Source organism: Eleutherodactylus coqui, chromosome 7, assembly GCF_035609145.1.
Source record: "Eleutherodactylus coqui strain aEleCoq1 chromosome 7, aEleCoq1.hap1, whole genome shotgun sequence".
Classification (NCBI taxonomy): Eukaryota; Metazoa; Chordata; class Amphibia; order Anura; family Eleutherodactylidae; genus Eleutherodactylus; species Eleutherodactylus coqui.
This window is the reverse complement of record NC_089843.1, coordinates 222,990,571-223,002,929: the sequence shown is the minus strand read 5'-3', so window position 1 is coordinate 223,002,929 and position 12,359 is coordinate 222,990,571. Positions and strand designations below refer to the sequence as shown.

The following is a 12,359-nucleotide window of genomic DNA, read 5'->3' as shown; positions in this document are numbered from 1 at the left end:
GAAGAGAAAAAATAAAATTTTATATTTTTGCAAATATGTCATTTAAAAGTAAGGATATTTTTCTATAATGCACATGAAAATGAGGATTTGCACCCCTGGATACCTGTTTGTCTTATGTTCATACCCATCGTGGCCCTAATATTTTGTCTGTATGCACAATGGGGCCCAAACCGACAGGAGCAGCCGATGGCTTTCAGAACTGACATTTTGCTTGAAGGTGATTTAGGCCCCATTGCGCACTTTTAGAGCCCGTGAGCGGCCAAAACGACAGAGGACCCCCACAAATGACCCCATTGTAAAAACTAGACCCCTTAACTAAATAATCTAGGGGTGTACTGTGTACTTTGAACCCACAGTTTTTGAATGAATCTAAGATATTTTTTGGCAATTGTGACATTTCTAAAACAGTTTTTTTTTTAAACAAATGTATGAGGATTTTTATCCCCTGTTCGTCCCGTGTTCAGAAACGTACCCGTTGTGGCCCTAATCTGCTTACAGGACACATGCCAAGGCCTATAAAGGAGGGAACACCCTTTGGCTTTCAGGGCATAACTGAATAAATTCCAGGCCTCATTGCTCTTGTAGAGCTTTCACTTTTGCAGTTTGCTCTAACTGCTTGGACAGTTTCCCCACAACTACAGCATAACTCCATTCCAGCTCCTGGATCTAGGTTTCATGTAGTTCAGCTTTCTCATCCAAGCTCATCCGTAGCTGGGACATGAGTCTCTCATGCAGTGCTTCCTGGCTTTCCTTGTAACCCAGCCTGTCTTTCAAGATCTCTGCTTGCTTCTCTGCCTGGCTGCAAGCAGGCCCTTTGAATGGTGCTCCAGCAGCAATCGTCTATTCGGCCTCCAGATCCTTTAAACTGCATCCAGCAGCACTGCTCCCAGCAGTCATCCACTTCATGTGCGCCTCTCCAGATCGTGCCCGCATCTCCTACCATTAGAGATGAGCGAGCATACTCGCTAAGGCTAACTACTTGAGCGAGTAGTGCCTTATTCGAGTACCTGTCCGCTCCTCTCTAAAGATTCGGCTGCCGGCGTGGGTGATAGGCGAGTTGCGTCAGTGAGCAGGGGGGAGCGGGGGGGGGGGGGGGGGGGAGAGAGGGAGAGAGAGAGATCTCTCGTCCGTTCCTCCCCGCTCTCCCATGCCGCTTCCCGCCCCCCACCGGCAGCCGAATCTTTAGAGACGAGCGGGCAGGTACTCAAATAAGGCACTACTCGCTCGAGTAGTTAGCCTTAGCTAGTATGCTCGCTCATCTCTACCTACCATATGTGGCAAGTTGGGGGGTCACTCACCTGCGGATCGCTGGCCTCTCAGACAGGAAAACGGTTCACCACACATGTAGAAATGCTTCATGAGACATGGATTCTCTTTAAGACTGGCACCTGCCAGCATTTATTTCACAGCAAACAGCATACACATATACAGTCCATGTGCAATCCTGGGTTCACCACCCACTGGGTCACCGTCACTACCCCGCCTGGGGTGTCTAGAGGTAGTCTTCCTCTATCAGCCGTGTGTCTGACCCAAAACTGGTCCACACTGGACCTCAGCTTGCAGCCTGTCCTGCACTGCCAGGCTGTAGCAATAGCTATTAGAGCGCTACCTTGCTACAGTCCTGAGTATAATAGATGATGGCAGAGATCTATGTATTGACCCCTGATATATTATACATGGTTATTAGAGCGCCCCCTTGTTACAGTCCCAGGTATAATAGAAGGTAGGAGAGATCTCTGTACTGATGCCTGATATATCTATACATAGTTATTAGAGCACCCCCTTGTTACAGTCCTGGGTATAATAGATGATGGGAGAGATCTCTGTACTGACCCCTGATATATTATACATAGTTATTAGAGCGTCCTCTTGTTACAGTCCTGGGTATAATAAATGATCGGAGAGATCTATGTACTGACTCCTAATATATCTACACATAGTTATTAGAGCGCCCCCTTGTTACAGTCCTGGGTATAATAGATGATGGGAGAGATCTCTGTACTGATGCCTGATATATCTATACATAGTTATTAGAGCACCCCCTTGTTACAGTTCTGGGTATAATAGATGATGGCAGAGATCTCAGTACTGACCCCTGATATATCTATACATAGTTATTAGAGTGCCCCTTGTTATAGTCCTGGGTATAATAGATGATGGGAGAGATCTCTGTACTGACCCCTGATATATCTATACATAGTTATTAGAGCGCCCCCTTGTTACAGTCCTGGGTATAATAGATGATAGTAGAGATCTCTGTACTGACCCCTTATATATCTATACATAGTTATTAGAGCGCCCCCTTGTTACAATCCTGGGTATAAATGGATGATGGGACAGATCTTTTTATTGACCCCTGATATATCTATACAAAGTTATTAGAGCGTCCCCTTGTTACCGTCCTGGGTATAATAGATGATGGGAGAGATCTCTGTACTGACCCCTAATATATCTATACATAGTTATTGGAGCACCCCCTTGTTACAGTCCTGGGTATAATAGATGATGGGAGAGATCTCTGTATTGTCCCCTGATATATCTATACATAGTTATTAGAGCGCCCCCTTGTTACAGTCCTGGGTATAATAGATGATGGGAGAGATCTCTGTACTGACCCCTGATATATTATACATAGTTATTAGAGTGCCCCTTGTTATAGTCCTGGGTATAATAGATGATGGGACAGATCTCTGTACTGACCCCTGATATATCTATACATAGTTATTAGAGCGCCCCCTTGTTACAGTCCTGGGTATAATAGATGATGGGAGAGATCTCTGTACTGACCCCTGATATATTATACATAGTCATTGGAGCGCCCCCTTGTTACAGTCCTGGGTATAATAGATGATGGGAGAGATCTCTGTACTGACCCCTGATATATATATACATAGTTATTAGAGCGCTCCCTTGTTACAGTCCTGGGTATAATAGATGATGGGAGAGATCTCTGTACTGACCCCTGATATATATATACATAGTTATTAGAGCGCCCCCTTGTAACAGTCCTGTGTATAATAGATGATGGGAGAGATCTCTGTACCGACCCCTGATATATCTATACATAGTTATTAGAGCGCCCCCTTGTTACAGTCCTGGATATAATAGATGATGGGAGAGATCTCTGTACTGACCCCTGATATATTATACATAGTTATTAGAGCGCTCCCTTGTTACAGTCCTGGGTATAGTAGATGATGGGAGAGCTCTCTGTACTGACCCCTGATATATCTATACATAGTTATTAGAGCACCCCCTTGTTACAGTCCTTCGTAGAATAGATGATGTGAGTGATCTCTGTACTGACCCCTGATATATCTATACATGTTTATTAGAGCGCCCCCTTGTTACAGTCCTGGGTATAATAGATGATGGGAGAGATCTCTGTACTGACCCCTGATATATATATACATAGTTATTAGAGCGCCCCCTTGTAACAGTCCTGTGTATAATAGATGATGGGAGAGATCTCTGTACCGACCCCTGATATATCTATACATAGTTATTAGAGCGCCCCCTTGTTACAGTCCTGGATATAATAGATGATGGGAGAGATCTCTGCACTGACCCCTGATATATTATACATAGTTATTAGAGCGCTCCCTTGTTACAGTCCTGGGTATAGTAGATGATGGGAGAGATCTCTGTACTGACCCCTGATATATCTACACATAGTTATTAGGTCTATAAAGTCTCTGGCTCTGGCTGCATCAGTGTCTAAAAAGGAGAAAGTATATAAGAGGGATGTAAAAAGTTAACCCAGAGTAGACAAAGGTTATTACTGATTGAGTGTATTTGAAGACATGGTGTAGTATAACGGAGCTCAGTTAGAAAAGTGATGTGAATGGTAATGTTTAGTGGAGAGAGTGATGTAAGCACTAATGTATAGGAAGGCAAGTGATACTGATGTTATGTTTAGTGAGAGCAATAATGTTGACTACACAAAGTGCATACCCAACCGCTTCCTCAGCAGATAGAACAGGGCTCACAGCTGCAGGCCAAACCCAACTTCCATAAATGCCAATGAAATATCCAGGTTTAGCATAGGTCGAGAATGAGCTGAGGAAATTCCCTGCAGCCTGCTGTCCGAAGGAAGCAATTGCCTGGACTGTTGAAGCTGTCGTAGGTTTAGGACCTTGTTGGATTGCTGAAGTCAGAGAGAGCTAGCCTTATACTACGGAGACTGAGTGCTAATCAATGTGAACTGTTGAGTGTTCACAGAATAAGCAAAGCCTAAAGAATTGTTAGAGGGACTATGAATATAAAAAGAGACTGTGTGTATAAAGAAATTACGCATATTAAGCGTCTGCATAGAGGCGACTGCGCGGCATCCGACATGGGCTACATTCAACACAGTGTGGCCGACGATGTCTGGCAAGTGCTAAATGTCAGAATTGATAGATTTATAATGGAACCGTGTTAGTATGAAGAGGCTGCTGCACAGTGAAGAGATGTGAGACAAGCTGATACAATGTTACAAAGTGTGTGCTGCTATATGCACAAGATTATAGCACCAAAGTATACTGCTTACACCATACACTGCTTAAAGGGGTTTTGTCATTAAAAAAAAAATATCTAAACTTACCTATTCCTTCCCTGTCTGTCTCCTTATCACATCTTCTCCTGGTTGAGCTTCTCCAGTGCCCCAGGTCAGCTCACTGCAGGCTGGGCCCAGCTTGTTATGAGGGCTGCTTATCACAAACTCCTTCCTGCTGGGTCAGTGAAGGTCACATTCCTGTGCTGTAGCTTCACTGCCTAGGAAGGAATTGTAATCTATTTCAGAGACGACTCGCATGAGCAATCTTTGAAGAAGATAGGCAGTCCTCCTGCTGGCCTGTGAGCTGTGACATACCGTACATTGGCAGACTGCCAACCTAATGTATGTAACCTCACAGGAAGGAGCAGAATCAGGCAGCTGGAGCTGAAGTGAGCCCCTGGACTGCAGGAGACAGGAGAAGATAAGGGAGGTGAAGATCTTGTAAGTAGACTGATGGGGGAGAAATAGATAAGTAGAGCATTTTTCTTTTTTAGTGACAGAACCCCTTTAACCCCTTGAGTGGCGGGTTTCCTACCACCCTGTCGTGCCCACCAGGGCAGGTTTTTTAAAATGGTCTAATCATTGAATTTCAACTAATTTTGCAGTTGCGTCTCAAGAGCCATAACTTTTTCATTTTTCCATTGACACGGCTATATTAGGGCTTGTTTTTTGTGGGACTTAGTTGTGATTTTTTTAAACGGGGGAGGAAAAAAAGAAATGGGGAAAATAGAAAAAAAGGGGCCATGTCATTAAGAGGTTAAATAATGTATTAACTTCCTTCTCTGGGTCATTACGGCATGGATACCACATGTGTGATTTTATTTTTGATTTTTTTACAAAGTAAAGGGAGACAAGTGTTTTTATTATTTTTTTAATAATTTTTTAACTTTTTTTTTTTTAATTTTTTTATTTTTTTGTCCCTTTAGGGGACTTCCACGGGGACCCATCAGGACCCCTGATCACATTCCGGGGGTCCGATGGTGACAGCCCTTTACATGCTGCAGTGACAGCCCTTTATATGCTGCAGTCACATAGACTGCAGCATGTAAAGGGTTAACACAGCAGAGATCGGAGGTTTTCTCTGATCTCTGCTGTAAGAGCTGGTACCTAGCTGTCCTCTGACAGCTAACAACCAGCTCTCCCTGCCACAGAGACCATTGGCTTGCTTCTGACAAGCCGATGGTCTCTATGGCAACCTGTAAACAAAGCAGGAGGTTGCCGACATATCGGCAATATCTTCTGCTGGTTTTTCAAAGCCCTTGCTTTGTTCTCTGTGGGACTGTGCAGGCAGAGCACAATGTCACAGCTTGTGGCATTGTGCTCTGCAGCTCCCATAGTGATACATAGCCCGGAAATCTTCCGGGGTATTGCGCTATGAGCAGTGGAGCTCGTCCCGGAAATTTTCCGGGCGTGCCACTCAAGGGGTTAAGGTGGCTCTACCAATATGTTGTGGTTTACTGCTGCCTGTGCTCTGCCTCCTTATACTCCTGCGCTGCGGGACAGAAGCAGTCAGGAGTGAAGCTGTGATAGTTCATGAGGGCTAGTGAGGGCAGCAGCAATCTGGATTACCAGAACACACAACCAGCATGCATTTCTGGAAGGAACAGAGACAAGTTTGTTAGGAGGAACAGGTTGTGACTAGAGATGAGCGAGCGTACTCGGCCACGCCCCTTTTTCGCCCGAGCGCCGCGATTTTCGAGTACTTCCGTACTCAAGCGAAAAGATTCGGGGGGCGCCGTGGATGAGTGGGGGGTTGTAGCAGGGAGTGGGGGGGGGGGGGGAGAAGGAGAGAGAGAGGGCTCCCCTGTTCCCCGCTGCTACCCCCTGCTCTGCCACACCTCGACTCCCCCCGAATCTTTTCACCCGAGTACGGAAGTACTCGAAAATCGCGGTGCTCGATCGAGTAATTACTTGAAACGAGTAGGTTTGCTCATCTCTAGTTGTGACCTGCATGTCAGGAGTCTGAAAATGAATGAAGAAATGGAAATTGCAGCCTGAAATTTAGAGCAACTTTTTAACTCAAGGCAACCACTAGAATAGCTAAAACACATATTTCCATGTTAAGGATATTCACATCCTTTACATTATATTTCACTAAATTTAAAGATGTTACTTTTGGCCGTGCACCGTGACTCCTGGATCCCTCCAGCTGGCAGACACTACACAACCAATTTGGTAAGTCTGAAGAACACGGAATATACTTTACTGATATGTATTGGCACCTGTTGGTAAATTCCTCATTCTATGTAGAATGCAAATGTGATATGCCATAGATTAGATGTTATAGAGAAAGCTCTATACTATACCCATCAATGCCCGCTGTTTCCACATAACACGCACTGCCAGGTTCTGTGCTGTACAGCAATAGTATATCCGCCTGTTAAAGAAAAAAAAGTGAACAATTCATTTCCTGCTCGCTGGTCCATCACAGTTTTTCACGATTTATAAATACAATAGAAGACATTATTTCTTGCTGAAAGCTTGGAGACTATTAAGTCATAGTACCATACAGGTTTGTCTCAGACATGGAGAAATAGACGCCTCCATCAGTCCGGACATCTGAAAACGTGTATAATGAAAGATGGGTCGGCAAATGTTGATATCACTGAACCTAAAACCCTACCGAATAACGTGTGAAGGAACTGAAAGAGCATGACAAAGCTAAACACAAAGTACAGAGGACAAGATGGCCGGGCTCAGGCTGACAGAGGACAAGATGGCCGGGCTCAGGCTGACAGAGGACAAGATGGCCGGGCTCAGGCTGACAGAGGACAAGATGGCCGGGCTCAGGCTGACAGAGGACAAGATGGCCGGGCTCAGGCTGACAGAGGACAAGATGGCCGGGCTCAGGCTGACAGAGGACAAGATGGCCGGGCTCCCCTGGTCTACCCATAATCCCTTTATCAACTGGGAAACCAGGACCATTGCCTTCCCCTCAGAATTCTGTAAGGAAAACTGCCAGGTGGCACCATCCAACCCTAAAGCAGTACAGAACCTCAAGGATGAGCAACAGGACTTAGAGAAATTACCAGTACACTACTGGATGTTCAAGGATGTTTGCAGTAAGAAGACTAAACAGCTGCCACCTCACCGTCCGTGTGATTGTCCTTTTGAGCTGCTCCTGAGATCTTCTATTCCCTTTGGGAGTATCTTCAACCTTGCAAAACCTAAGTTAGGGGCCCTTTGGGAACATCTGGATGAAAATCTAAGGAAGGGTTTCATCCGGCTTACTTCCTCTCCATCAGGAGCACCCTTTTTCTTTGTTAAATAGAAAGATTCGACTCTTCACCCGTGCATCGACTCCCGGGAGCTAAACAAGATCACTATTAAGAATCACTACCATCTCACATTAATCCCAGAACTGCTGGAGAGGCTTTGGGTAGCCAAGGTCTTTACAAAACCGGACCTCAGAGGAGCATACAATCTGGTGCAGATCCAGGCTGGAGACGAGTGGAAGATGGCCTTCAGGACAAGATATGGACACTTTGAATCCCTAGTGATGCCATTTGGTCTTTGCATGGCTCCCGCTACCTTCCAGCACTTTATCAATGATGTGTATCGAGACCTGTTGGATCAATTCATGGTGGCATATCTCGACAACATTCCTTCTATTCTCTGACAATTTGGAGGAACATTGCGGACACGTTCAGGTGGTCTCGAAACGGCTTCAAAGGAATAACCTCTACATCAAGTTAGAAAAATGTAATTTTGAACAGACCCAAATACAATTCTTGGGATACATTATTTCTCTAAGTATGGATCCCAGCAAGATTAAAGCTGTCCTGGATTGGCCTATTCCCAAATATCTGAAGGAAGTACAACATCTGATTGGTTTCGCAAATTTCTACAGGAAGTTTATCAAGGACTTCTCAAAAGTCATCTCTCCCTTCACCTCCCTCACAAAGAAAGCGCACACGTTTTCCTGGTCCCCAGAGGCACAAACCGCTTTTGAAAAACTAAAGACTATTTAGCTCAGCACCAATACTGATCCACCCAAACACAGAGTTGCCTTTTGTCATGGAGGTGGATGCCTCCGTCTCAGCGGTGGGAGCCATTTTATCTCCCATTCACTGTGACAAGATGCAACTACACCCTTGCGCATTTCTATCCTACACATTATCTCCCGCTGAGAAAAACTATGATGTGGGGAACAAGGAGCTTCTGGCTATCAAAGTGGCTCTCACTGAGTGCAAACACCTTTTGGAAGAAGCCCATCATCCAGTGACAGTTCTTCCGCACTGCCAAGAGGTTATCTGCGAGACAAGCATGATGGGCCTTGTTCTTCTCCAAATTTCATTGTGTCCTACTGCCCCGGTGCCCAAAATGGCAAGGCAGATGCATTGTCCAGGATATGTACAGAGTCTGAAAAGAGGGCAAATACAGACACAATGCTGTCCCCCAAAATTTTTTTGAGCATCTTACACTTGGAAGACCTAACAAAGCTTTAGGGAGTCATCCTTCTAAGGATGTGAAACTTTCTTTTACAGAAGGGCTTTGGATGCGAGAACACCAACAGTATGTTCCTGAGACTGCTCAACTCGAAGTCCTTAAACTAGTCCATGATTCCAAGCTGGCTGGTCATCTGGGGGCCACAAAAACTTCAGAACTTCTACTTCATTGCTTCTGATGGCTTGACTGCAGGAGTGATGTGAAGAAGTAGGTTATCTCTTGTGAGGTATGTGCTCGGAACAAGACTCCATGTGCTCGCCCTTCGGGCCTTCTACAGTGCCTTCCAGTCCCATCCAGACCCTGGGGATCTACATCCAAGGATTTTATAGTGGATCTGCCCCCCTCATAAGTGATGACTACTGTCCTTGTTGTCATGGATCGACTTACGAAGATGACCCACTTCATCCCCATTAAAAAATAAATAAATAAATAAAAAAAGATTCCGACAGCAGAGCACACGACACAGTTAATGATCTGGGCAGTTTTTCGTTTACACAGATGTTGTCTCTGAAAAAGGGGTCCAGTTTACCTTGAGGTTCTGGAGACATTTCTGCATGGCCCCGGGTGTTACTGTAAATCTTTCCTCTGCCTTTCATCCGCAGTCTAACGGCCAGACGGAAAAAACAAATCAGACTTTGGAGAGATATCGCCGCTGCTTTATCTCGCATCTATAGGATGACTGGGTGGATTATTTGTCAACAGCAGAGTTCACCTACAACAATGCTCAACATAGTTCAACCACCCAGAGCCCATTCTATTCCAACTACGGTACACATCCTTACTCCTGGCCTCCCTATCAACACTTCGGTCCCAATGGTTAACCATAGACTGACGGCGTAAGCGGAAACACAAAACAACTAAAAGAAACCTTACAGGGAGCCCAGAATACCTATAAGAAGGCGTCTAACCATCATGGTCAAGCAGCTCCTACCTTCCAGGTTGGAGAAAAGGTGTGGTTATCCTCCAAGAACCTGAAGGTGCATGAACCCTCTCCCAAACAAAGATTCTTGGGACCTTTCCCAATTGCAGCAAGGGTCAGCCAAGTGGCATTCCGGTTGAAGCTCCCAGGAAGCCTGAGAATTGATCCTGTTTTTCACGTTTCGCTACTAAATGCGTGATTATTGAGCTCTCAGCCTGTAATCAACTCCCACTGCTACCAGTTCCTCTGCTACTACAACTGTGACCACCTAACAACTCGGCTTCCACTTCACTATGATTCCTGCTTCATCCTCTGTACTGCAACCGTGACCACCTACTAACGACTTGGCTTCCTCCTGACTACTCTCCAGTCCAGCTTGGCTACTACACATGGGCTCCAACCCAGCGCTGGTAAGACCATACAGGTGCTTTGACATTGATTGTACCTGTCTCATTTTCTTCAGGGAGCTCACAGAGTGCTCCAATAGTTTCCATTTCAGAATCCCGAAAGATATTTTTGGAGGATGATCTCTGCTTTATTTTATGGTACTTATGTCATACCAGCTTTCTGGAAAACAAATGTGCATCCTTGACCCCCAGTCGAAATTCCTTAGTCATACCCCATCTTGAATACTGTGTCCTGTTCTGGGCACCCAACTTTAAAAAAGACAGACAAACTGGAGCAAGTTTAGAGAAGAGTTATCAAGACGGTGAGCGGTCTGCAAATCATGTCCTATGAGGAACGGTTAAAGGATCTGGGAATGTTTAGCAGAAGAGAAAGCTGAGAGGAGACCTAATAGCTGTCTACAAATATCTGAGGGCTGTCACAGTGTAGAGGGATCAGCCCTATTCTCATCTGCACAAGGAAAGACTAGAAGCAATGGGATGAAACTGAAAGGGAGGAGACACAGATTAGATATTAGACAGTGAGGGGGATCAATGAGTGGAACAGGTTGTCACAGGAGGTGGGGAGTTCTCCTTCAATGGAAGTGTTCAAACAAAGGCTGGACAGACATCTGTCTGAGATGGTTTAGTGATCCTGCACTGAGCAGGGGATAGGACGCGATGTCCCTGGAGGTCCCTTCCAACTCTACCATTCTAGGATTCTATGAAATGCGAAAAGGCCGGCGTAGGTGTAAAAGCCCCTTTTTGAGAACTGATTGCATCTCACTTAGATTATAGAAAGATAGTTTGCAAATTTGTAGTTCATTATTGATTATTGTTTTGGGGTTCAATTCAGTTTGCCTCTTTCTCGCAGCGGCATTGAAGTGTGCCCTAAAAAATAGGGGCTATACGAGTATGTGAGGGGTTCACACCCATATGATTCTCTGATGGTGGTATTGCAGATCCCCCAGTTTCTGAGAAATAGGACTGAAAATATGGAGCTGTCAAAGATCTAGAGGTAGGCAATAATGTAGTTGATGACACACAACCTGACAATGTGAACCGGGCATTTTGAGATGGTCTTAAATTAGTGGTTACAGTTGGTTGTACTGTACCCCCGTCAGAAAAGCCTCAGCTATAACCGTAGTAGTAGGGATAGATTGAGATAGAGAAGGGGAAGCTTCATAAGCAATACCAGAATGACTAGCGTCCCCTTTATGGTTAGAGTCCCAATATTTGAAGCTTCTGATGAATAAGGAGCACGATTTGTCTGATATTGTTTTTTGTCTGCTCTATGCTCATCTGTCTCAGAGAACTCCGACTCCGATATATCAGTGTATCTACTTTTTTGATTAAAAATGGTTTTTTTAAAATAAATCTGCCGTGTTTTACAGTTTCTGCTGCCTCTGATAAATGTACAATGTTTTTTGTCTTTGATTTCTTTTCTATATAATTCAATATGTTTTTGTAACTTTTGTTCAGGGATGAGAACTCGCTGCTGCTAGCAAAAAATGGATTTGCTTCACCAATGTCTTTTTCTAATTGTTCCAAGATTTTCTGAAGATAGCTAGATCCATAAGTCGGTAGATACCGAATCATACATACGGAATTATTACTAAGGGCCAATCTGGGATGCATAAAGCAGAGATTTGTAGGCTGACACTTCAAATAAGAGTCCAAAAAGAATTCTTTGGTGGGGAATCTTTAGATCTCAGTAGGTCTCTGAGCAGCTTTGCAGCCGACTCTTGGACATGGTAGAAGTCGCCAAGTCTTAGAAAAGAGCAAGTTTGGCTCCTTCAGATGTTAATCCAGTGGTTGCACCGATCTCTTACAAAGTAGTTTTAGTCCTTGCTGTGCGCGTTTGGATTTTTATTTCCTTAGGCCTGTGTCACACTGGCGTATTTGCGTAGCGTTTTGCACAGATGCGCAGTGAATAAACCCAATGATTTGAATGGGTTCGTTCACACAAGCGTATTTTGCATGTGCATTTTGTGTGTGCAAAAACATACGCAGTACGCTCGATTTTTCTGCACATTTGCACATGAAAATAGCACATATTGAACTAATTAAC

At 44.6% G+C, this 12,359-nt stretch overlaps 1 protein-coding gene across 2 annotated transcripts in view; it reads right to left on the bottom strand.

Moving 5' to 3' along the window:
• LOC136573210 (phospholipid-transporting ATPase IK-like) overlaps positions 1-12,359 on the bottom strand; it is a 170,370-nt gene that overhangs the window by 89,333 nt on the left and 68,678 nt on the right. For both annotated transcript variants that reach the window (XM_066574490.1, XM_066574489.1), the window contains one exon: positions 6,844-6,914. In XM_066574490.1, coding sequence (XP_066430587.1) covers positions 6,844-6,914 — 71 coding nt within the window. The remainder of the gene's footprint in view (positions 1-6,843; positions 6,915-12,359) is intronic.